At 55.5% G+C, this 26,557-nt stretch overlaps 1 protein-coding gene across 1 annotated transcript in view; it reads right to left on the bottom strand.

Annotated features, from left to right (window-relative positions):
• LTBP2 (latent transforming growth factor beta binding protein 2) overlaps positions 1-25,421 on the bottom strand; it is a 108,662-nt gene extending 83,241 nt beyond the window's left edge. Inside the window, exons 1-3 of the mRNA XM_013003671.2 lie at positions 25,414-25,421; positions 21,606-21,676; positions 3,643-3,889 (exon numbers count right to left, since the gene is read on the bottom strand). Coding sequence (XP_012859125.1) covers positions 3,643-3,889; positions 21,606-21,676; positions 25,414-25,421 — 326 coding nt within the window. The remainder of the gene's footprint in view (positions 1-3,642; positions 3,890-21,605; positions 21,677-25,413) is intronic.
• Positions 25,422-26,557: the final 1,136 nt, after the last annotated feature.

Genomic DNA, 26,557 nt, shown 5'->3' with positions numbered 1-26,557 from the left:
TCTAAGGAGCCAGCCCTCTCATCAGTTCTTCCTACCCACAGCTGGTGAGAACGGTCCTGAAGGAATAACCATGCCCCAGGCCAGACAAAAAGCCACAACTGGTCTGGAATGTGCCCATCGCGCTTCCTCTGGGACCAGCTCCAACTTCCCAGAACACGCATGTCCCCGCTCTACACACACCCTTCCGTCTTCTCTCTCCTGGCCACCCGCTGCCTCCCCTCTGCCCGAGTCCTCTGGACCAAGAGAGCCAGCCCTGTGAGGGCAGCTGATGCCGAGCCCCGGACTAAGTGCTTCCTCACAGGCTCTCACTTAATTTTCCCTGCGTCCCATCAAGTGGAGATGGCTGGCTCCGAGAGGTTGAGACCCTGGCCGAATGCCACACAGCTGGTCAGTGGTAAACCCAGAGAGAGAAGCGAGGATTCTCTGCCTCAAAGGCCAGGTGCTAACTCTCACTACTCAAGGTCAGGGCTACGTACAGATCAGCAGCAGCAGTAGCAGCATTGCATCGCATTAGAGATACTCGCAGCAGATCTACCGAATCACAGGTTCCACGCTAGCAAGATCCCAGAGCCTCACGCGTCCACTGGCATAAAAAAGGCCCTGGTCCGCACGGCGATATCCCAAAATCTGCTGGTCCCAGGTTCTTCTTACCGCCTCCTTCTAGCCCAACTCCCAAAGGGCCCAATACAACACCTGGGCCTGGGGCTCAGCCAGTGTCCCTGGCCCTGCCACCAGCCCAAGCCACAGCTAGACCTTGTCAACACCGTTGGCCTCTGTTGCTGGGGACTCTGCTGGCTCCTCCCCCTCCATCTCCCTTTGAGACACACATCTCTTGGCCCCTGAACATCCCCAATCCTGCAGTGTCTCCCCTCCCCGATAGACTGCCCCATCCCCGCCCACTGCCCTCTGCTTCATGGCCCTCCCTCTAGCTGGACACAAAGGGCCTTTCCAAGTTGCTATCAGGAGAGAGGCCAGGCGTTGCTTGGGAAACCTGGCGGCGCGCACAGGAAATGTCTGACACTGCCGGGCAAGTGGGACTTGGCTTCCCAAAGCAAAACACAGCTGAGCCAGCAGCGGGGCCCTCTCGGACTTCCCCAGATGTCATGGCACCGAGGCCCCTGGGCAGAGGGAAAAAGGGCTGGGCTGGAGGCTGCAGCTCATTAAGAACATCACAGTAGCCCCTGGCCAGGGAGGCTGTGGCACCGAAGCAGAGAGGCCTGCTGAGGGCCTCGCCTCCATCCTCCTTCCTCAACGCCGCCTTCTCCCCCTCAGCACCTACCCTCCTTTGTTTCTTCATTGAACGATGTGGACGGGGCAGAGGGTTAGTAGCAGGGATAAAGGGACAGGGAGGACCAGGCCCCTGCTCTTGCAGATCGGCAGGGAGCTGCCCCGCCTCTACCCTCGGCACGGCCCATGCATTCTGGGCTGGGATGGACCAAGCACCAGACAGGGCATATGAACCCAGGACTTCCTTATGAGCTGGGCGGGCACTGAGGAACACTGGGGGGCTAGGAGGGAGAGAAAAAGTGGGGGGGTTGTCCAAAGAGTCTAAGCTAGAACCCCTGCCTCCGAGGGCACAGAGCACCACCCAGGGCCTAAGTACAGGTGCAGGACAGGCATCACGTGTCTGTCTGTAGGGGTCTGATTACAGAGCTGCCGGAGGAGGGACAGCAGGTGGGACCCTCCAAAATAAGCCAGATTACTCAATAAGCCAGGGAAGCGCGAGCTGACGTGCTTTCTGAAGAACCCGGAGTGAACAATTTCACATGGTAAAAAGCATGTGAGACTGCTCATCACAGATTACTTAGCAAACTCAAGTCGCTGGCCTGTGCTGCCTGGCTTCCTGTGTCCCCCATCCCTGTCTGGGATCGGAAATTGGAAACGAGCCTTTGGTTCTATCACAGGGTGCTGTGGATAAGGTGACCAGACGTCCCGCTTTTGGCGGGGCAGTCCAGATTTTTAACAATTTGTCCCGCGTCCCGCGGCGTTTTTAAAAAAGTCCCGCTTTTTGGAAGGACTGCACGACAAGCTAGGGTATACGGTTTTCAGTTTCCATGTGGCTATTTCGCCAGGATAGGAGTTTTATCAATGGTGTCCTGCTTTACCAATGTTCAAATCTGGTCACCTTAGCTACGGAGCATGGGAAGAGGCCCACGCTAGCCCAAACTAGAAGCAGAACCTCTGATGTGGTGAAAACGGATATTGTTCACTACCAATTAGTATACAAGTACCAGTAAATGTACTGGGTAATCCGACGCCGGCTCAGGCCCTGCCCACCTGCTCCCAGCCAATCCTGGACCACCCTTGTGTCTCCCATCCTTGCGGTTTTGTCCCCAACATCCCTAGACTTTGGTCACAGGGGCTGGATCTTCTGGGTTTCGTTGTGGGGGTCCCTATGCAGTGAGCTCGGCCCATCTTCTGCTCTTCCTGCTGTTAGCTGCGCTCAGTGACCTGCTTGGGTGTTTCGGGTCTTGCAAGTCCCCCCGCCCCCCCCTTACCAACATTCTGCCTACTCCTTCAGAGGAGCGCATCTTCCTCATCTTCCTTTTCCTGGTCTGTCTCCAACTCAGCCCGTCTCCCCCAAGCTCACCCGATGGGGACCTGACCTCAAGGCCAGCTGCCTTTTTCTGGCGCTCCTGGCCTCGTGGGTCCAGCTTTTAGCCCCTGGGATCGGTGAGACAGGTTGCAAAATTTCAGAAAATGCTTCTCCAGCAGGAAATGAATGGAAAAAACAAACGGAAAACCCCATAGGAAAACACAGCCTCTAGAAGTGGCCCCGTTTACAGAATTCAGATTTCCTGTCCCGAGTCGAATAAGTCTAGCCAGATTGGCTGCCAAGAGGCCAGGGAATTTTGCCCATAAGTACTCTCCCAGCCTGCTTTCTGTTCTACCCGTTCCTTCTTTGGTGCTTTTCCAAGGAGAGAGGTGGCAGCAGGTGAACACTCACAGGATCACTGCCTGCCCCCACCCCACCCCCACACCTTGTTACAGAGGCCACGGGCAGAGCAGATGAAGAAGCGACGTGCCCACTGAGCTTCTGTGTGCCAGCCACTGTGCTAAGCATCCTTATGTTAACGGATTTGGGCCTTCCAGCTCGCCCCGCCTCACCTCACTGCTGTGGAATGGGAGCACGGCTTGGGAGACAGATGTGCCCAAGGCCACCAACCGAGGAAGTGGCAAAGCCAACCTTCGAAACAGGAGACTCTGAGCTCAGACGTGCCCTCCTCAGCCTTCTCCCAGGTGCTCAGGAGTAAACCCTTCACCTTCCCTCTCCACCCCAGCTTGGCTGAGCCTGTGCCACCCCTCCCCTGCTGTCCTGCTGACCCCTCAGGCAGGAGCAGGTGAGGGGTGGGGAGGGAAGTCTTCGGTCAATGCTGAGGGTTCAGAGCCCCTAGGAAGAAGCCCTTAGAACAGTGGTTCTCAACCTCCCTAATGCTGACACCCGTTAAGACAGTTCCTCATGTGGTGACACCCCAACCATAAAATTATTTTCGTTGCTACTTCATCACTGTCATTTTGCTACTGTTATGAATTGGAAGACCCCTGTGAAAGGGTCGTTCAACCCCTAAAGGGGTTGAGACCCACAGGTTGAGAACCGCTGCCCTAGAGAACGAGCCTGGACCCCATGGGGAGGAGACTTACCTGGCCAGGGACAGCTGTGGCGCCAGGGGCTGTGCCCTGGCCGCGGTGCCTTCTCTGGTGGAACTGCTCCTGCGTAGGGGCGAGGAGCCCTCCGCAGAGCGTCGGGGTGCTGGCCGGGGGTTGTGGGGATCGAACTCCTCCTCAGGGATGACTTCCTCACAGCGGGCTCCACGGAAGCCTGAGCGGCAGACGCAGAGCTGGGGTCGGCTGCAGGAGCCCCTGTTCTGGCACGGCGGCTGGCACACGGCTGAGGAGACAGGCAGAGGGGTGACAACACAAGACAGGCAGGAGCCAGAGGGCCCGCCCTGCCCTGACCTCCTCCCGACAGAAAGGCCCTCTGCTCAGAGCTGAGGACAAAGTGCTCCTCGGTCAGCTTCTCTCCCCTCCACCCACAGGTCAGGGATCAGCTTGGCTGTGGTATCCAAACACTCACTGGTCAGAGAGGCACCCTCAGCTCGTACCACCCCTTGGGGTAGACACCCTGCCAGGGTCCCTCCTGACATTCTACGACAGGCTTTGTCTCGCTGGAGCCTCTGGGAGCTCCCTGAGGGCAGCCACTTTGTGTCGTTCCATCCTAGAGGCCCAGAACTTAGAGGAGACATTCTCAATCAATGTTAAAGGGAGGCTGGACGGACGAACAGGAGGAGGGAGGGGGAGAGGGAAGGGAGAAAAGGCTCGACACTGGGCGTTGATCCGTGTCTGTCCCTGGTGACTTTCTGGCCCTCGTGAATTGTGGCATCTCGAGCTATCAACCTGAACTCACTAAGTCTCCGTTTCTGCATGAATCACACAAAGGTGGGCTGAAGGGGGCTGCGTGGACTCTAGGGGTCTCTGAGAGGCGTTTTCATCATGAGCGTCTCTCCTCTTCTGAGCTGGGCCAGAGAACGTGACTGCTCTCCACCTCCCACCCCACTTAGCGAGGGGTGCCCTGGGCCCAGCCTGGGGCCAAGATGCAGTGGATTTGCCCCCTTCCTCTAACCCCTCACTCATCAGGAGCCGCCAGCTACGCAGACCAAGACGTCTCTCCCCACTACCCTTCATCAACTTACGAAGTCACCCGCCACACCCAGTGGCCAACGGGCCAAGGCACAGACGTAGATGCACATGTTGGGGGTAGTGATGGTGGTGGTAAAGGATCCAGTATGAGTCCAACTTCACTCCGCCTGGGTTGTGTGTGGTCCTCTACACCCAAGTGTTTCGCCCATCTCTGTTCACGCATTCCACAAATATTTGTGGAGTCCTACTATGTGCTCAGCATGGTGGTTAGAGTTGAGTGGGGGAGAGCAACAAGGACCCAGGAAACCACATGGCACACGTTCCAGGAGTACCCAGGGCAGCAAAGACAAGTAAACAGAGCGCTGTAGCTGAGGCAGGAGCTTTAGCAGGGGGCCAGACCAGGCTTCGCTGAAGGGCAACATGTGGGTGGCGAGAAAGGAAGTGGAGAGGAGAAAGAAGATGGGGTCTTCCCGGCAGAGGGATGGACAAGTGCCCAGCTCTGGAGACTGGAGGAACTTGCACGGTCAAGATGCCTACCTAGGGAGGCCAGGGCCGGGTGACAGAAGGGAGGAGTCATGCGAGGGCAGGAGGGACGCCCAAGTCAGATCACAAAGACCTCTGCCGTCCCAGTCGGGGGCTTGGATTTTATGCCGAAGTCAACTGTGAGACTACCAGGCACCGCTACCCAGACCAAGTGGCCTGGGTCTCAGGAGCTGAGCTGCCCTGTCTGAGCACAGACCAAGATGCAAACCGAAGGGCCGGCCTGGATAGATCTCTCCAGCATTCCCCTGGGCCCAGGGCCCTTCCCGCTCAGAAACCCTCCGCCTTCAGGATTCCAGTCCATGGACCAGCACAGAAGCTTCGCTCCAGTCGGACGGCCCCCCTGACAACGCTCCTCAGTGAGCCTGCCCCAGACAGACCGCCCTCCTGGCTCTGGTTCCAGAGAGCCTCTCCCTTCCTTCCCCTCTGTCTTGAGTGTGCTGGGTCCCCTCCCGGGACAGACGCTGTCCCTGTTCCTCTCCACTTGCCCATTTCAGAGGCCCCGCCTCTGCATAACACCTACCGCCTACACCACTCCTGCCCAGTGCTACCTGTCAGGTAGAGGGGGTGGGGGCAGTGTTTGGTTTGGTTTTGCAACCGTCACCACCATCTATGTCCAAAGCTTTTCATCACCTCCAACAGCAACTCTGTTCTACTAGTGAACAATCGCTCGCCCCTCCCTTCCACCCCTGGTAACTGCTAGTCCACTCTGCCTCCAGGCATTTGCCTGCTCTGGTACTTCAAGACAAGAGGATGGACATGGGGGCTGTAACCGTGGGCTCGGACATAGGAACCACAGTGAGGCTGCCCAGGGCCTGGTAATGTGTTGCTCTGTGTCAGAACCAACCGACGGCGCCTGGCGACGCCTGCAACAGCAGCTATTTCATGGACGTAGGACCATGCACTACGCGGCCTTTTGTGTCTGGCTTCTTTCAATCGGCATGATGTTTCCAAGCTTCATCCGTGTTCCAGCAGGTATCGAAACTTCACTTCTCTCAACGGCAGAGTAATTGCCCGTGATGTGTACAAACCATATTTGTTTACACAAACTCCGTTCGTCTGTTGATGGACGCCTGGACTGTGTCCGCCTCTTGGTTCTTAGGACTAGTGCAGCGTGAACACTGGTGTCCTAGCAGACGCTCCGTCAGTCCTTGTTTTCAGTGCGACGGGCAGATGGCCAGGAGTGGAATTGTTGGTTTGTTGGGGCATAGACAGGTCAATGTTTAACTTATTAGCAAAGGACCAATTGAAATAATCAACCTACAGTCTCCCACCCCTGTGGGCAGGGAGCAAACAACAGAAACGTGGGTGAAGGGAGATAGCGGACAGTGTAAAACATGAAAATAAAAATAGCTTATAAATTATCAAGGGTTCAAAACAAACAAAATTATCAAGGGTTCATAAGAGTGGGAGGGTGGAGGAGGGGACAAAAGAGGAGCTGATATCCAGGGCTCAAGCAGAAAGAAAATGTTTTGGAAATGATGATGGCAACGTATGTACACATGTGCTTGACACAACGGATGTGGGGATTGGGATAAGAGCTGTAAGCGCCCCAATAAAGCGATTGAAAAAAGAAAAGGGCAAGGAGCTGAGGGGAAGCCAGACGAATGGAAACGGGGCACTGAGAATGCTGACAGTGTGAAAACTGAAACAATGACTCAATTATGACATGGGAACCTACTCTGCTATGTAAACTTACAGTTTAAACACAATAACAATTATATACTTATTTGTAAAAAAAAAAATAAGAAGAAAAGAAAATGTTGTACTATTCCCACCGTGGCCACACAAGTTTTCATCCCCACCAGCCTGGGCCAGGGTTCGAACTTCTCCACATTCTCACCCACATTTGTTATTTTCCATTATTGGACTTTTGTTTTGCTTTATTTTTAATAGTAGCCATCTAGGAGGTGTGAAGTGACATAGGGTGTGTGTGTGTGTGTGTATGTCCCAATCCCCAACAAATTGATCAATACCTCAAAGTATTGTGACGTGTCCCTTGCACTTCTTTGTGTCCTTAGCTCCCAGCATGACACCCAACAACAATTATTTATACGGCAGTATTTATACGGCAGCTGCTGTTTGCTGGGTGCTTACAATTCATCACTGTATTTGCGTGCACCATCTCATTGTATCCGCATAGCAGTCCAACACAGCAGGTGCGATGCTAATTCGTCCCATTTTACAAGCATGCCCTCAGCTCTTGGAAAGCCAGAGAGCCTTGCCTGAACTCACCCAGCCAGTCAACGGTGGAGCTAGGATTTCAGTTCAGTCAGCTCCCCGGGTATGGGCCAAGGCAGGGCGTGGGTGCTTCTCCCTCTATTTCCTTCTCTAAGCCTCGGCCTGGAGCTGAACAGGCATCCCAAGGGACTTGCTGACTTCAAGTCAGTCACCAGCACCCTGGGACCTAGAAGCCGGACAGTCAGGTGGGCTGGTGAGCGCTGGATTAGCAGGTTAGTGCTCGGTCGCCGGCTGAGGTCCGGAGCAGGGAGAGGTGGAGGAGGTTAGGAGGAGGTCGTGGTAATCAGATTTAGAAAGGGTGAGTGGATTGGCATCAAACCTACCAAGCAGGGCACCCACAGGTTGGCCGGCCAGCCTGATCAGAGGTGCGGAGTGAGGAGAGCAGGGGAGTGCTGGGTCCCCACGTTGAGGTCTCAAAGCAGCCCAGCTGCTGGACCCCAAGGCCAAAGCATCTTTATCAGGCTCCGGCTGGCTCCCTTCCTGAGCCTCAGCACCTCTTCGTTAGCAAGCCATGCCAGGGCCATCCAACCTGGAGCACTTCCCCAGAGGCAAACGGCAACCTCTGCAGGGATCTAGCACTTCATCTGCCCAAGCTGACTTGGCCACCACCCAGGGCCAGGCCCTGTCACCATCACCACGGGAAACAGTAGCCTAACTGTGCCGCCAAGTACAGAGGACGAAGGTGTGCCTGGGACATGGGACATGGGCCTTGGCCCTGAGCTCTGGAGGGGGCTGGGGTGTGGGGGGGGGGAGTAGAAAGGGAAGGCCTGAATGGTTTCCAAGGTGCTCTGTGAGCGCTGTCTCCCTCCTAGCCCCCGGGACCCACACTTCCTTTCCTGCAGGACCCACCGCCTGGTGAAGGTGAGTGAACAGAGCAAGCAGCCTCCTATGGGCTCCCGCCCATCCACATCTGAGTGGGTGGTCCTTGCCCTTAAATGGCCTTTGGAAAAGTGCCGTCCCCTCCTGAGCGCCAAAGATGTCCCATCCTTGATTTTTAACAAGAAGATCTTTTACTCTCCAGAGACCCAAGGCAAATGGTTAAGGTGCTCAGCTGCAAACCAAAAGGTTGGCGGTTCACATCCATCCAGAGGTGTCCTGGAAGAAAGGCAGTGTCTGAAAACCCAGCCATTGAGGATCCTAAAGAGCACAGATCTGCTCAGACACATGGGGGGGGGGGGTCACCATGAGTCGAGTCATCTTGATGGCAACCCAAGCCCCCAGCTCAAGCTCCGCAGGCAGGTCTGTCTTGTCTGCTACATACATCCCACCAGAATCCGTTGAGCACCTTCTCTAGCTCGGTCAAGTTGGGTGCCAGGGGCCCCACGATGAACAGGAGAATTTCCCGGAGAAAGGACTCCGCAGAGGAGTGTTTGCAAACAACCACAGAGGCACCTTGCTCAGCAGGGCGTCAGGTGATCAAGGAGGCCCCTAGTGGGCGAGCTTCGGTGGGTACACAGGGGCCTGGCCCTAGAGGAAGGGTGCCGGGGAGAGCTCTTACAACGGCACTTGACAGGTGTCCATAAGATCAGGGCAAATACAATTCTCCAAGGCTTCCACTTCCTCCGCAGCCAGATATGTAGATGGAAAATCCTGCTCAGGAAGATTCCCTTTGTGGGCCAGCCCCAAGGAAACTTTGCACACAGGCCGGATGTGCCGGGGCAGGTCCTCCACAGGCCCCACGCTTGCTTTCCAAGGGTTTGAACCAGCTCTCACCAGCCGGTCACCTGATGCCTCTCTCATGGACATCTCCTCGTGCGCGGTTTTTGCAAGTCTCGGCAAGCTACGGGGAACCATCTGACTTCCTTGCCAAAGTGGCAAAGTTGAGCGTCAGGGTGGGCCTCTGTCGGTTTGCATGACGGGAATGAAGTCTAAATAAATGCTTTTCTTTTCACTCTCCCCGGACAAAGGCACCCCGCCCTGTGGTCCACCCCGGTGAGTCCAAGGACCTGTGAAAGAGAACGTTTTAATGATCGTTTCTATTGGTCTGCCGTCCAGTATGGAGAACTACCCTTTGCTGGGGAGTTTGTAACACGACCTCCCCTCCCCCCACCACCTGAGCGCGCGGATTTTACTGGGCAATCTGGTCCTCCCTGCTTCCTTCATGCTGCGGCGGGTCACTGTGAAAGGTAGGCGTTGAATCGAGAAGAGCGAAGAGGCATTTGAACGGTGGTGCCGACCAAGAAGAGGGAAAGTACGTGGACCGCGGATAGGACAAATCACTCTGTCTTGGAAGAAGTACGGCCAGAGTGCTCCTTAGCGGCAAGGATGGAGGGACTTTGTCTTACACACTTGGCATTGGTCTCTGGGATCGAGCACAAGAACAATTGTGAGGCTGGTGCAGGGCTGGACACTGTTCTGTTGTGTGGCTCACGGGGTCGCTGTGGGTCAGAACCGTCTCAATGGCTCCTAATAATGACAACCACCAGCAACACGTGGGTCGTGGGGTTTCCCCCCTCACAGCCTCCCTTGGTGAAATGAGACACTACCAGGCGTCCTCAAACTACGGCCCACGGGCCACATGCAGCCCGCCGAGGACATTTATCCGGCCCACCAGGTGTTTTTGCCCCATTTGTTTTTTTACTTCAAAATAAGATATATGCGATGTGCATAGGAATTTGTTCATAGTTTTATTTTAAACTGTAGTCTGGCCCTCCAACGGGTCTGAGGGACAGTGAACTGGCCCCCTGTTTAAAAAGTTTGAGGATCCCTGCTAGCCACTATACACTGACAACTAAGATATGTGGGAAGATTCGACTGGTCCACAAAGTGCGGAAGTTTGGGACTCTGGGGAAGGGGACATGGTGGTTGTGCGTCCTTTTGTTTGTTCCTTTGTTTGGTGGCGATGGACGCAATCATCCTTGTGCCAGATGAACACAGATGTCAAAAGGTCCTGATCAAAAAGGAAACGCCATCTCAGAATCCCGGGGGCTGAGGGGCAGGGTGGGGGCTTGCAGCATAAGGGCCATGCCGAGAGCCCAGGAGAGGCTGTTCAAAGCAGTGTTTGGGGGTGTTTTCAAGACACATCCCCCAATCAATGCAGACCTCGGAGCCCCATCTCTCCCATTTCTTCCCCGGCACAGAGAGCATGGTGCATGTTTGAGAAATCAACCCACTAGGGTTCCAGTGACTCTCTGTGGCTGAATGCTCTCCTGCCCCAACTAGTGGCTCATGGCCACCTCACTCGGCCAGAGAGAACTGTGCCCCACCGGGGTTTCAATGGCGGGGTTGTCCAAAGTAGACTTCCAGGCATTTCTTCCGATGTTTCTCTGGGTGGACATGAATGGTCAAGGCCAACCTTTCCGTGAACTGCCATCCCATGGACTGTTTGCACAACCCAGGGATTCTAGATCGATGGTCAGTGAGTGGTTATCCAATGTGAGGTCAGGGTGGCCAGGCCGGCCACCAGATGTTATTGACGATGGCATCCTTGGACAACTGGAAGGCTGTACCCACTGCCAACACCAGCCTTTACCAAAACCTGCCGTCACCAAGTCGACTCCAACACATCAACTCAACTAACGCAACTCACTGCCAGTGAGTCGTTCCCGACACACAGTGACCCACAGAACAGAGTAGAACTGCCCTTAGGGGCTTCCAGGACTGTCCATTTTCATGGGAGTGCAAGACCTCATCTTCTCTCCCAAGGTGGCTGGTGATTTCTGACTCACAGTGAAGCTCTATAGGAAAATCTCGATGGGAACAGACAACCTCACCTATCTCCTGAGGAACAGCCGGTGAGTTTGAACCACCGACCTTTCTGTTAAGAGCCCAATGCCTCACCCACGACACCACTAGGCCAGTCTCTAGCCAGCCAGAATCCCTGCTCTTCCTCATCCATCTTTCATGCCCAGGCACTCATTCTTCCTCCCTGAGGTCCGGACATGTGGGAGGTGTCAGCTTTGGGACTGCAGCAGCGTGTGGCGCTGGCCGAGTGTCAAAAGAGGGAGAATAAAAAGAAAACTCCCCCAATTGCTTTGAAAGCAAGAAATAAAAGGGCATCAATCCACCCCTTCCCCACTTCCTAGCTGTGCCCCCTCTGCTTCCAGTCGGCTCCATAGCAGTCCATCAGAAATGTGTCCAGGCTTCCCCCCACAAAGACCCCTACCTTTGGGAGAGGGCCAAACTCAGAATGGGCAGGTCTGGGGAGATGCTGGAGACAGCTCCCCCATGGAGGCTGCTCCCACTAGCCGCTCAGCATCCCTGGAGATGGGTTACGCGGGGTCGCCCCAGAAGGACCACAGGGCTGGGTGTCAGAAGGACATCCCAGCTCCGTGCCCTTGAGGAGAGCTACTGGGCCCCAGGGGTAATGTATACATGGAAGCCCTGCGCTCAACCAAGACAACAGCCCCAAGACCGAGTCAACCACTTGATGACGTGTACACTCCAACTGACTGAAAGGAAATACAACGAAGATGTCAGCTCCTGACTCATCGGCCCTATTTCGTGAGCTCGGCGGCTGCACATGACGGCCACATTGGACAGCCCAGAGGTCAGACGTTCCCACTATTACGGAAAGTTCTAGGGCATGGCCCAGAGAGGATAACATGCACCACACCCCCAGCGACCGAAGCCAGATGGTGTCTGAACTCCTCGGCCTTGGCGCGTGTCCCGGTGAAAGGCACCATCAGCACCAGTCTGAAAGATGGACACCTGGGGCGGTACAGCTAAGTCGGTGCTACCAGGGAGGGGGCTGGTTTCCAGGAGTTAAGATATAGTCAGTGCCCTGGCCATCCCTCCCAGTGCCCTAGGCAGGGCATTTGTCATGGGCTCCCTCCCCTGGGTCCCAGCTACTTTCTGCCCCCATTTGTGGCCCATGAGGTACTGCCTTCAGGGTCAGCCCCCTTCGGGGTCTCCTCTGGGCAGCTTCTCTGACCACCCCCTCTTATCTGGGAGATGAGTCTTAGCTCCAGACCAGACTTTGGGCCCCACCCCTGAAGCTCAGCTGCTCCCCAATTTCACTTCCATCATTTTTTCCTCAAATCCAAGTCAGCGGAGCACAGAGACCCTTTCCGCTGACCCATCTCAATCTTCCCTCAGAGCAAGAGCCTGCCCCTTTCGGCATCCAGAGGCCTTTGCAGGTGAGAGTTCCCCTTCCCTGGGCACTCCAATGTCGATCCCCACTTGGGGCCAAAGAGTGTCCCTTGAGTTCACTCACTGGGGGCCACAGCGTGGCTGAGCTGTTTCTTCTTAGTCTTGACCTCCCCTCGTTACAAGAAGGAGACCCTGAGGTCAGAGAGCTCCCAAGGCTCGCATTCCCCCCTCAGATTCTACCCTGGAGCGAATCTTCTCCACCTCCAAGCTCTTCCCAGGGCCTGGGGACACAGGCTGGCCTTTGGGTGCTGAGAGCCCAGACTGTGGAGAGGTCAGGTCCCCAGGGACTTCCTTGTCCAGCTCCCACCACAGCTGTGCGGGCCGACTGGAAACAGCACATGGGCTCAGGGACCCAGCCAGGCGCCCAGCCCCAAAATAGCAGTTGTGTTCACATAAAAGCCTCTAATGAGAGAAAGATGCCGTTCTTGGCCCCTTGAGCACGCTCTGCAGACTCTGTCTGGCAGGCCAAGCCGGCCTCTACCGTTTGGCGGCTGGAGGGAGGAAGGGGAGGTGTGAGTCAGACCTTGGCCCCCAGCCCCTGGGCATGGACTGCCCTGATAATTGCATTAGCAAACGCTGCAATGCTGGGCCAGTTGGAGGCCAGGGGCTGGGGCAGAGAGCAGCCCCAGTGGGCAGGAGGAAGACAACCCGGCTTGCCTCCAGCCCCGGGCCCAAAGCAGAAGCCTTCGAAGTCCGTCTTCAGGGCCCAGAGGGCCTCGTCTGGGAGGACTGCTAGGACTTTGGGGCCTCCTTCCTCAGGACCCTTTCCAGAGAAGAACCCCCAAGGACAGGAGGACATGGAGCCACCTAATCCCTCCTCCACCAAGCCCAGCTCCACGTCCAGGATCCAGGGGGGACCAAGGCTGGGCGGGGAGCCTGGGGAAGAGTCTGGCCTGGCATTGTTCTGAAACACTGCGCTCTTGGCAAGGCTCGACATTTCTGTGAGCTTTCGTGACCTGGTCCAGAAAACCATCCTGGGTGGTAGAACATCCTGGCTGGGCCATCCACTAACTCCAAGGTTGGCAGTGCTGTCCCCTCCCCACCCCTCAGCAGCGTCCCTGAAGGGAGTCCTGGTGACCTGCCTTTGTCAAGATCACAGCCAAGAGACGCGTGAAAGAGGCCGCCTCCATAACCCATGTGGTTCCCAGGGGTTGGAAATCAACTCGGAGACGACGGTTTGGGGACTTTGCGGTTGTTGCTTTCAGCAAACAACCTCGACCCTGTCCTTCTCTTCCCAGCGCTCCCCATGTGAGCCACAAGGCAGCCACAAAACAAGCACATGAACAAAGCAACTGGAATTGGAATATGATTGTGGAGAACACAACCCAGGGACCGGGGGTTACGAGAACCAGGCTGCCCTAGAGGAAGGCAAGCTTGTAACGGAGTCTGGACTGGTAACAGGGGACCAGAGAGACAAGCACAGAGAGAGACGCTCCAGCGTGTGCAGCAGCCCCAGGGCGGCACATTCCTGGCACCAGACCAGACTCGGGGAGCAAGGGGGAGAGCGCCGAGAGAGGAGGCTGGAGAGCCGGACGGGGTCTGATGCACTGCAGCCGACGGGTTCGAAGCAGAGCTGCGGGATGATCTAATTTATGGAGAGAGGTCCAGAAGGCCAGGGCGACCGCAGGGAGAGGGACCAGCAGGCAGTAAGACGAGCAGGGCCACCGTGAGAGGCAGGGGGGCTGCAGGTCACCCCCCCGCCCCCCAGCCGAGTATCTGGCTCAGTTATCAGGGAGGTAGGTAGACCTGAGCAAGGGAGTGGACCCAGGGGAGGTCACAAGTCTTGTGTTGTGCAAGCAGGGCATGGGAGGTCTCCTAATATACAGATGTGGCCGCTGGAGCCTGGAGGTTGGAGGGGAGGTCCGTCTGGAGAGAGATGCAAAGCTGGGTGACTGCCGCAGCAGCGGCGGCGGCGAGCCTATGTTTACATCCAGGGGAATGTATTAGATCATTCCGAGAGTGATGCAGCAGGAAAGAAAGGGAGAGGCCCCAAGGCCAAGTCCTTTAGTCATGCCATGTGATGGAGGAGAGGCTGCAGCCAGGGATACGGAGAGAGCCAGGACAGAGATACCTGATGGGCACCTCAGAAGGCCCACGGAGGATTTGGTGTCACCCCTGACACGAGAAATCACTGGATGTTATTATTGTGGTCGCATGTTAATAGTCTGGCCTGGGGTCTGCTGACACTCAATTAGCAAACAAAACAAGTTGCCTTCAACTCATTCTGACTCATGTTGGCCCCATGTGTCAAATATGAGCAGCGCTGCCCCCACAAGGTCTCCAGTGGCTGTTTGTCTTTTACTTTGCTTTTAAAGAATGAGATCATCAGACCTCTCTTCGAAGGAGCTGGTGGGTAGACTTGAACCGCCAACTATTGGGTCATACGATGGTGGCTGGACTGCTGGAATTGCTTCCCACTGACCCTCTCTTTAGGGTGGGGTATTTGGAAGACCTAGGGGAAGTTCAGGGGTAGCCCGACAGGTAGAAGCCAGCAACAGACACCACAAGGCACCCAGGGACCCAGAAGGGCAGGGAGTCAGGCCATCCACAGGTTCGGTCACCCATGCGGTCCTTGAACAAGCATGTACTGAGCAGGCACAGAGAACACACAGTGTGTACAGCAGACAGGGCACTGGTGTGAGCCAGACTGGTGGGGACCAAACAGCTGCTGGGAACAGGACTCTCTTAGACAAGGACAGGTCCCAAACAACCCTTCTGGCAAAGAGTGTCAGGGGAGCACACACCTGTTCACCAGGACCATCTAAGGCACCATCCTGTGGTGGGGTCAGAGGGAGATGGACAGGGTCTCTTGCTGGGACCGAAGTGTTTATTTTAGGTGGGTCTCCATTGAGATCATATAACTAATCCCCTTGGCCACTTCTCACCTTCCCCTGCACTGCTCCCTGCCGGATTGCTGAGTTCCATAAACCAGTAAACCCACAGCCCTTGAATAGTGACCCTATTGGATATAAAACTTCCCCGAGTGACTCCCAAGGCTGCAATCTTCATGGAAGAAGACTACTCTGGTGCGAGCAGTTGGTGGGTCCAAACCACTGCCCTTTCAAACAGTAGCCACGCACTTAGCCACTGCACCACCACGGCTCCTAGGAGTCTTATGGGACTTTTCATCCAGAGTCGAGGCGCCCACAGGCTCCTGGTCGCTCCCAACCAGTGGGAGAAGAACCAACCTGAAAACGCAGCCCCTTTCCTGTAGTGAAAGTCAAGCACTTTCTCTCTGAAGCTCTGCACTCACCGCTTCCACGTTGAACTCGGAACACGTTACTCTGACCCTCCTTGGACAGATGTGAGACGGAGACCTGGCGGGGTCAAGAAAGGTGCCTGAGAGCACCAGACTGAGATGTGCTGGAGGGAGGATGGGAACTCAGGGAGGCTAGCTCCAAAGCTGGGGTTCTCGCAAACCTTGCTTGGTCTTCTTTGGGGGGATTAACTCACTACAGAGCCAGAATATACACGGCCAGATAAACTCCCTCAGGGGAGTTCAGGAGGGGCCAGGTCCGGTGGACTAAGACAGACCTCACAGGATGTAGACTAGAAGAAACGCTGAGCAAGAAGGTCCAATGACCACCTGGGTGCACACAAGACCACCTGGTAGTCCCGGGCCAAGAACCAAACCAAACAAAACACAGAAAAAACCTCACTGCCACTGAGTCGGTGCTGACTCACAGTGACCCCCTGTGGGTTCCCAAGACGGTAACTGCTGGCGGGAGTAGAAAGCCCACTCTTTCTTCCGAGGAGCTGCTGGTGATTTTGAACTTGCCGATCATGTGGATTGCAGCCCAACGGGCTAGCCACTACACCACCAGGGCTCCTTCTCTGGGCCAAGAAGGCTGGAGCCATTGCATCTCCATCTCCAGGGCCCTCTGAGCACTGCAGGTATTTTCCTGGAAAGGCTGATAGAACTTGAGGCCGCAGAAGGTGAGCCCTCAGGATAGCCCTGGGGTGGGCCCTGTTTTAGTCCATACATCTGGGCTCAGTAGTAGAATTCTCACCTTCTCAGCAGGAGAGCCAGAAAACCAAACCCATGGCCACTGCATTGATTCCAACTCATAATGAGTCTTCGGGACAGAGCAGAACCGACCGGGAGCAGACAGCCTCATTTTTTTTTAACTTTCCTCCTTTGGAGCAGCTGGTGGGTTTGAACCACCAGCCTTGTGGTTAGTAGTCCAACTCGTAAGCCACTGTGGCTCCAGGAGACTGGGGTTCAGTTCCCGGCCAGTGTCCTACTTCAGCACAGTTGCTGTGCAGCTCTCAGGCGTGCACACAGCTGTGATGCTGGACCGGTTTCAGCAGAGTCCGCAGACGGAGAGAGATGAAAAAGAAAAAGAAAGGAAAAAGCCTGGGCCTCTGCTCCCAAAAACCAGCCCCCAAAACTCAGTGGGCCACTTCAGTTCCATCTCAGCCCTTCGGGAGATGGTGCAAACCGGGCAGCCTTTTCTTCTCTCCTGCATGGGGTGACCATAAGTCAGGGCCAACTGCCCAGCAGCTAACACCATGCCAACAACCACGTACGCACCGAGCTGCCTGCTGGGAGCAGTGAGACAGAGGCCCTGGCCTCAAGAGCAGCGCCAAACGTTTGCAGAGCGCAGAGAACACTCGGTCTGCATTCTCGCATCTGTTCCTCACAGGGCACTCTGTGAGGTGGCGGCTCATACGCGCCACATTTGACAGACAGAGCTTCAGCAACTTGCCCCAGGTCACACCCTCACTTGCGGGTAGAGCTCCCACGTAAGCCCAGGTGATCTAGCAGTCTCCTGCACCTACAAGTCAGTCTAGCAGCAAACTTCGCCGTGTGTCAGGCTCGCCACACAGCACAGAGCGAAGCAGGACACAGGCTCGGGGAGCCTGGCTCTGCCTTGTGACCTGGAACAGAGGAGCCCAGCGGGTTAAGCACTCAGCTGAAAATGGAAAGATCGGCAGCTCACACACACAGGGGAAGGATGGAAACCCCACGGAGCAGGTCTACTCTGTCCTGTAGAGTCAATTCGAGTCGGAATGGGCATGATGGTGGTGGGTCTACCCTTGGACAAATCGTTAAGCTCCTCAGGGAGCCAAAATGAACAAACGAACTCACTCACACTGCTAGCGAGTCAATGCTGACTCACAGGGCAAGGTCAAACTGCCCCTGTGGTTTACAGGAGGAGAAAGCCAGCCTCCTATTTCTCCCTGGGAGCAGCCTGATGGCTGCAAACTGCTGATCTTGCAGTTAGCTGCCCAATGTATAACCATGCCACCAGGGTCTTTTCATTTCCCCAGTCCGTGGGAATAAAACTCTAGTCAAGCCATGGCGTTGCTGTGAGGATTAAAATCGAATAAGACCAGGCTTAGAACACTGTCCGAGGCCCAGGAAGCACTCTACAGCAGTGTGAGCATGAATCCTTGGACACGTCAGATTATGATACCCCATTTCACAAGTGGGGCTTTGCGGCGAGGAGAGAGCCCATCACTCACCCAAGGCCACAGAGCTGGGATTCAAAGCCACGTCTCTGTGAACCTGCCAGCAGCCTCCGAAGCACACGCTCCTCACCGTGAGCCTGACTGCTCCCTGTAATGGGGACCCGGTTTGTGGAGTCCTTCAGCGACTGCGAGGATGATTCTGCCCTCCCCAGAGCAGTTGCTGCCCTGAACACCGAAGCAGAGATAAGGAGAAACCAAAGAATCCTATAGAATTCCTACCCCAATGTTAGCCTGAAGAAGCCCCACCACCACCACCACCCCAAGTCTCTGCGTGAGTGTATGTGTGTGTGAGAGAGAGAGAGATGGGGTGGCAATTGGGATGAGCCAGTCTGGGAAAACAGGACAGTCTTCCAAAAGCAGCAACTAGACACAGGCCGCGGTCACCCCACACCCTACTGTCTATCCTCAGCTGAGCGGAGCCAGCAGGCCCCAGTCAGCTGCCTCGACAAATGAATAAACACATAAATTGTATGGGAGAGCTGGCAGAGCCACAGAGGGAAAGGCAGATACCAAGACTGCATGAGGAGAGGAAGGGCCAGCTCCAGACCCCACCAAGGTGGGGGGAGGAGCCAGCATTCCAGAGATGGGCATGAGCAGCCACAGCGACCCCCTGGAGTAGAGAAGGGCCACACAGGAGGGAGGAGAGAGGGCGGCTGGACTGGTGTGTTCCAGCCACCCAGCATCAGGTGAAGGGAGGGGAGGCAGATCATCTCTCTCCTCGCAGACTTGGGTTGGGAGCAACGGGGGACAGGCTGCATTTCCACGTGGTTCTAGAACTCGACTTCATTCTTGGCCCTGGCCGGCAAATGGAGGGGGTAGGGGAGTGTCACACCCGGGAGGCACCCACATGTGTGAAACTGCGAGGCCACAGCCCTAAGCATTCCCTGGCGTTGGTAGTCTCAGCTCCAGCCAGGAGGGCAGCTGTGGGGAGGGCCGAGGGAGATGCAGGACCGCTGGGAGGCCGGGGCGCCAGCTGACAGGATGGGGAGCCAGGAGGCCCATGTTCCCCGGAGCTGTGCACACGGCGCCTGGCCTGGGCCAGGCTAGCACCCCACAGCTCTAGGGGTCCTCGTTAGGCTCATTAGCAGCCATATAACAACAGGGGAGTGGCATGGGGGATCTGATAATTAGTCTACAGATGGGGTGGGCAAGCCCTCCTGGGGTGGGAGAGGTGGGCACCCATGGGCAGTTTGCTCCAGGAGGGCCTCCGGCCTGCATGCAGGGTGAGAGGGCTGAGTCTGGGTCCCGTGGGAACAGGTAGCCTCCACCCCCACCCCCAAACCTGGGGCAGCACCCCACTGGGCACACACACACACTGGTGTTGTGACAGTCTGCAGACTCACCCAGCCCCGAGTTTCCACTGCTGAAACTCCGTGTGGGCAGGGTCACACTGGAAAAATCTCAAGCAAGTTAGGAAACTGAGAACCCTCAGGACTGGAGGGCAAGCCCTGCCAGGCCCCTCGGGCAGCTGGGGAGAAGCCCACCCCTTCTGAAGCCATTGGCTCCAGCCTCATTTCAGAACTCAACACTCCACTGGCTAACACTCTCTTCCTGCAGAGGCTAAACTCAACAGAGCAAAGCAAGCTCAAATTTCCTCTCCTTTCCCACCCCAACTCCTCCCCAGGCCTCCAGAGTGCCCTAAGGCCCTGCTCAATGAGTAAGTATGGTTGACCCCAAAGCCTGGGAAGTGGTTTTCAGCCCTGCCTAGAATCATCCAGAGAGGCTCTGAAACCTCTCCGTGTCTAGGTCTGATTCCCAGAGCCTCTACTTCTTATAAAACCACCCATACGTGCAGTCTCTACCCTTCTGAGCCAGCCAGTCAGAGCTGATACTGAGCCCCAGTTCCTCCACGAATGAACTGTGTGACCTTGGGCAAGTCGTCCCCGCTCCGGGACTCACTTTTTCACCTTTAAAATGACGAGGATCAAGTTTCCCTGCCCCTGCCCTCCCGAGTGCTGCAGTGGGTTAACAGGTGGGCTTGCTACCCACAAGGTTAGCAGTTCAAAGCCACCACGGAAGAGAGATGAGGCTTTCTACCCCACCAAGAGTCACTGTCTCAGAAAGCCACAAAGGCAGTTCCACCCTGCCCTGTAGGGTCGCTATGAGTCAGCATCCACGCGATGACAGTGAGTGAAGTGAATTCCAAGCAAAGAGGGCTTGACACCAGAGAACCCACCCCGCTCACCCCTGATCCAGCTCCCCAGAAAAGGAACCACTTTCCAGGCAGAAGATGGGCTTGCTGTTAGGATTTGGGTTTCCACATCTGGAGGTGGAGAGGCATGGCCCTACCAGGACTACATCTTCAGAGTGGGAGAGGGGCAGGGCCAGGAGGTGACTCCGGCTCTCATCCCTCAGGATTGAGTGCACCCCAGCTGGCCCATGCTCAGCAGGCAATCAATCCATGTGGGGAGCTCCCAGATCTTGCTGCACACCTTGCACTGCGACAGTGGAGGCCTCACACAGTGCTGGAGGCAGGAAGGGCTCTTGGCAGCACTGAGGCTTTGCAGATGCAAGAGGGACCATCAGGCAGCATCCCCAGGTACTGCCACGAAGACTCAGGGAGTCGGAGGCAAAGAAGAGCGATCCCTAGAGTTCCTTCAGTGCCCCAAGTCTGGGGAAATTCTATGCTCCAGAAAGTGCCAGTGTGCAACTGCTGGGGACCAGCCCCAGCTCCGGCCACGCAGAGGGGTGGCCATGTTGGCTAACCACGAAATCCCATGAGAGCCGTGAGCGCTTCGGGATTCCTGGCCTTGCATGTTTTCTCCCTCTTTGCTATCGCGATGTATTATGGGAACTATTCCTCCTCTCCTCCTCGGCCAGGTTCCACCTTCTACGGGTTCCTGCGATCGGAAGTTTTATTGCACCTGCTTTGTAGGATTATCGAAGGAGGTGTGGGAAGGGGCTGGCATTGTTGGGCACATAAAAACAGTCCGCTGGTAGCTAGTCTCAAAACAAAAGAAAACAAAAAACGCACTGCCATTGGATCAATTCCGACCTTCAGAGACCCTCTGGGACAGGGTCGAACAGCCCCGTGGTTTTCTCCGGAGGAGCCGCTGGAGGTTTCCAACTGCTGATCTTGTAGTTTTAGCAGCATAATACTTAACGCACGACCACCAGAGCTCCTGGTGACCAGTAGGAATGGTGTAACTGCAGTGGCCAGCCCTGCGTGCGGGACTAGTGTGGCAGTGGCCGTGGGAGGCACTGTCATAATAAGATCAGCTCCGTACTGGTCACCGGTCACTGTTGCTGGTTGTTTTAAACCTGACTCCAGGCTCCCTCTTCATCACTCCAGGGTCCCTACGTTCTGATGCCAAGTGTCCAAGTGTCTTACTATCCCGTATCTTCCTGCGGCTCCCTTCCCCATCTGTGAATATGCTGAATTCGTGCACTCCGGAGTCCAGCTACCCCACCCCCACCCTACCCCACGGCTGATTATGTTTGTAAGTCGCTTGCAAGGTCTTTCTTCCAAGGTGTGTCTGGGTGGACTTGAACCTCCAACCTCTCGGGCTGTGTCCCAGGAGGCAACTGGGACGACGGTTCTAGTTCAGGTTCTGGAGTCCCCACGGCTGGCCACCTCCCAGAGTCAGACAGGTGGGCAGATGGGGGGAGGAAGCACTCACGTTTGATACAGTGACTGGTGCTATTGGACGTCGTCCATCCCGGGCAGCACTGTCCCCCGCAGACATTCCTCCTGTGGGATCAGCAGACCAAGTCAGCCCAAGGATGATCAGAGTTGGGACGTTCACGGAACCCCTCCCAGAGCCCCACCCACCCAGGACCGGCAGGGTCCCGGGAACCAGCAGGAGGCTGGGCTGCAGGGGGCAGGAGCAGAGACAGGAGCTCTGGGGTCAGGCAAACCTAAGGCGGAATCCTGACTCTGCCATCCTCCATCTGCTCCTGAAGAATGATGGTAACTTCTCAACCTCACTCTCTTCATCCGTAAAATAGAAAACACAATGCCTGGCTAGCTGGATCATTCTCCTAGCGACCCTCTAGGACAGGGAGAACTGTCCCCTGTGAGGGTCTAAGACTAACTCTTTATGGGAGGAGAGAGCCCCCTCAAGGAACCAGTACACCACCGGGGCTCCTACAGGCTCGCTAAGAGTCAGAATCAACTGGACAGCAGTGAGTCTGGTTTGGGGTGTAACTGGGGGGATAGCTGGGTGGTTGCCATGACTCAATGAGAGAAAGCTGGAATGACCTTGGCTGATGGGAGGACGGCACACAAACTTGTCAATGAAGAGAGAGGCAATGATAGAAAAGCAAGAAGTTCAGAGAACTGTAAGGGGACACAGCAGAGGCCGAGTTAGACCACTCTGAGCCCCGCCCTAATTCTCCACTGCCTCCGCCCAAAACAAGCACCCTGCAAGTACCGACATCCCAGAGAGGCTGCAGGGTGCGCCAGGACAGTCTTCACCGGTGACGAGAGTCCCATTCCTGGTGACCCGGGTGTGTCCAAGTCAACCTGCGCTCTGGGGGGTTTCCATGCTCACCAGGCCTTTCTTCCAAGGAACTCTGGTGTGGACTGGAAGCTCCAGCCGCTCAGCAGCTGTTATACCATGATACCAGCAGTCACCCGTTACACCATTCAGGAGCTCAAACCAGGCACAGGGACAGATGTGTTACGTAGCAACAACTGTGCCTGGACAGCTGGTGCACAAAAAGAAAGAGAAGCAGACTGAAGAACAAGGCCTCCAGCACTGCTGTGGAAGCTTGCGAGGGGACAAGAGGGTGGAAGAGGAGGCTGGGACCTCGGGCCAAGTGCCCCTGCTGAGTGAACAGGCGCTCTTCATTTGAGGAGGCTTTGGCAGCCCGAGTGGCACAGTGGTTGCACGCTGGCCTGCTAACTGGCAGGTCAACAGTTCCAAACCATCAGCTGCTCCGAGGGAGAAAGACTGGTGGTCCCACTCCCGAAAAAGAGTGACACTCTTGGAAACTCACAGGTGTGGTTCTACCCTGTCCTATAGGTTGCTGTGAGTCGGCATCGACTCAATGGCAGTGAGTTTGGTTTGGGGAAAGGCTACTGTGGTGGCCAAAGGTGCCCTGGTTACACAATAGGCTCATAACTTTAAGGGGAGCAGTTCAAAACCCCCAGCGACTCCGCTGCCTCGTGCCAAAAATCAACCACCCCGCAAATGCTGACATTCAGAGAGGCTGCAGGACATGTTAAGACAGTCAAACCAGTGGTTCTCAACCTTCCTAATGCTGCCCCCCTTTAATACAGTTCCTCATGTTGTGGAGACCCCGTGTGTGGGCATATCTGCATGTGGGCAGACCTGCCTGGGGACGGATAGAGGAGCAGTGCCTCGGTTCCTAAGGCCATCGGAAATATGGTCTTAGGCGACCCCTGTGAAAGGGTCGCTCGACCCCCAGGTTGAGAACCGCTGGTCTAAACCCAGTGCCCAACAACGGTTGCAGCAGCACTTCGACGGGGAGCTGCCAGAGACTCAGGTCACATTCAGAAGAGGACGTGGAACGAGGGATAGCATTGCTGACGTCAGATGGATCTTGGCTCAAAGCAGAGGCGACCAGAGAGATATTTACTTGTGTTGTATTGACTATGCCAAGGCATTCGATTGTGTGGATCATAACAAACTATGGATAACCTTAAGAATGGGAATTCCTAACCACGTTATTGTGCTCATGAGAAACTTAAGAGGCAGTTGTGGGAATGGAAAAAGAGAATCGTGCACAGTTTAAAATCAGGGTAAGTACGCATCAGCGTAGGCCCTCAAGGACACGGATTGACATAGCGGCTACAACGATGGGTGCAGGCATAGGAACAACTGTGAGAGTGCCGCAGGACCAGGCAGTGTTTCGTTCCATTGTGCCTAAGGTCACTGTGGGGGGAGCCGACTGGATAGAACCTAACAACAATAGCTGCTCCCAGGGAGGAAGATGAGGCTTTCTACTCCCATATTAAGTGATCGTCTCAGAAACCCACAGGAACTGTTCTACCCTGTCCTGTAGGATCACTATGAGTCTGCATCTACTCATGGCAGTGAGTGAATGTGGTGGTCTTTTTGGTGCTGGCATTGAGGGCACCAATGTGAGACTATGACCACTCACCAACCCATCCACCCTTTGTCTCCAGGGTCCTGCTGTCCGGTGAGTGCCCAGGGCCAAGCCAGATGCTCCCAGAATGCCTTGCATACCAGCAGGTTCCACATACACCTGAGTGCCCATCTAAAGACGTCCCAACAAGGGCTCTTCCTGGAGAAGACCCCAGGAGGACTGCTCATTGGTCCAGCAGGGGCCTGGCTCTGGCCTCACTGACCCCATTATTGTCACCAGCAATTGTCCAACGGCCACCACTGCCACTAGAGGAGGCATGGAGAAATAGAGGGGAGGACAGAGCAGGGTGGCCATCCCTGGGAGCACAGCGACCAGCGTGGTAAGCATCTGGTCCCGCTTAGGAGTTTGCTTGACATTTGAGTGGCCCCCAAAGCCTGTGTGGTTTCTGGAGCTTGGCAAAGAATTCAAAATAAATTCCTGCTGCTTGCAAAAGCTGAGGCCCGTGTCTGGCCTTTGGGCCCAAAATTGTGGGGAGCTGCCTCCAAGGGAGCACCCAGAATGCACCAGCGACCCAAGCTGTGCCAACCTGGCCCTCTGGAAGGGCTGCCGCCTAACAGCTTCCTGAGCTGTGAAGACCTCCTCCCTTTCAGGCCCCACGTCACCAGGTGGGGGGAAGGGGCTAGGGATTCTGAGTGTATGCCCTGGTGGAAGGGGGGAAATGCCCCCTCCATTTGCAAGTCACCATCACTGTGGTGGTGACAAGGTCTCTTCGAAAGGACTGCATGGCCCAGAAGTTTCTTAAGAACTCAGGCCTATGGGAACCCAGAGAGCACAGACAGCGGGCCCTACCTGGCCAGGGAGGTCATGGCACAGGGCCCAGCCCTCCAGCCAGCAGTCACCTCAAATACCTTCAGGATAGCTTTGCAGCTGATTGAGAGGGCAGTAGCCAGGCCTGCCCAGCCTGCCCGGACTGCAGCCCCGCCTTCACAAAGCCAGCATGGAAGGCTTCCAGGCTGAGAGCACGGCTGGGGTTGAAGTGGGACTCAGACACCCAGGGGAGGTGAAGGGAGGTGACAAGTTGGGAGGAAACCATTCTGGGGGCTTTGCTAACTGGGGAGACCAAATGAGCTGCAGTCAACCCAATGACAGCTCACAACAGCATCCCCCGGGACACGTGCCCAGTGGCTCTGACTCGCTGGAGGGTGCCACTCGGAGACCGTATGTGTCCAAGTTTCCAAGTGACACCATTCAGCTACCATGAGCTAAATGCCCAGCCCTGGGGAGACATCTGGCTAGCAGTCTGCTATAGCCACTGTGCAACCTAGGACACACCTGATCACCCTGGTCCTTTGTGAAAACACCCCCTGGGCCCCCCATTGCTTGCACGAAGCCAACAGCCTGGCCCCCACTTACCCGTGCATCCTAATTCCCGCCCCCCTCAGCCTCCTTCATCTCCATGAGCACCCACCACGACAACAACAGTGACCTTCTAGGGTCACAAACTTTGCCATCACAGATGCCCTTGCTGCAGCTGTTCCTTCTCGCTGCTCCTCTCCTCACCACTGGAGCCCTTTGCTTACGCCAAGACTTCCGGGTCAAAGGTTGCCTCCTTTGTGTCAAGCCTCCCATACATCTAGCCCCCTCCCCCTCCCCCTCACTTTCCACCATGATCATGCCAGGCTAATGGCCTCAAGTTCTTGGCTGGGTCTGTCTCCCCTTCCTGGGGTACCTGCGGGGTTCCCACTCCTTCCTCTTTGTGGGACACAGTGTACTTTTAAGACCAGCACGAGGTGTACTTTTAAGACACACCAAATCCAGTGTTTCTCCAAGAGTGGGAGGGGGGGGGTAGGTTTAAAGCTGCATCCCAGTGAGTGATTCCCTTCCAAGGAGGAACTCAGCTGAGAGCGTGGCCCTTGGAGGCCCCACCCACACCTGCCTGCCTCCCTTTGCAACAAGGTGGACTGCCCCTGGGTTGAGCTTCCTGAAACAATGGGGTCGGGCTACAATTTTAAGCCATCTTGTCCTTATTTCTATTTTGCCTCCTGTTACCTCCTCTCTATGGCAAGTGACACGACTCGCAATTTAGGATCGTGATACAAAATTTCCTTTGAACGAGAATTTATTTTTGTAGAGAGATGAGTCAAGCAAGGTTTGTAATATTGGGGGCAAAAATGTAATTCACCTAAATGGCCAAAAACAGGAGGCCCGATAAATAAACTGGTAGATTCAGACACTGGAATAATATATAACGGTTAAAATGAACACACTTGGGCTAATTACATGACTGTGGTTCAAGCTCAAAAGCTCAAATGAGGAAGGGAAAGAGACACTTGTGGAAATTTGGTAGCATACAATGGTACCACTTAGAGTTGTTTAAAGTGTGCAAAATCGAGACTGTGCCTGGGAGTGTACCATGGAAGCATACATGCAAGCATACATGGGAAGAATCAGTAAATTCAGCATCAGAGTTAACTCGGAGAGGGAGGATGGCAAATGTAAAGGAGAAACACCAACTCAGTGGTTCTCAACCTGCGGGTCTCGACCCCTTTGGGGGTTG

This window comes from Echinops telfairi, unplaced genomic scaffold (genome assembly GCF_000313985.2).
Source record: "Echinops telfairi isolate 266 unplaced genomic scaffold, ASM31398v2 ScPeMD7_18;HRSCAF=68, whole genome shotgun sequence".
In the NCBI taxonomy this organism is placed as follows: Eukaryota; Metazoa; Chordata; class Mammalia; order Afrosoricida; family Tenrecidae; genus Echinops; species Echinops telfairi.
The sequence above is the reverse complement of the archived record's forward strand: the minus strand, read 5'-3'. Positions and strand labels throughout refer to the sequence as shown.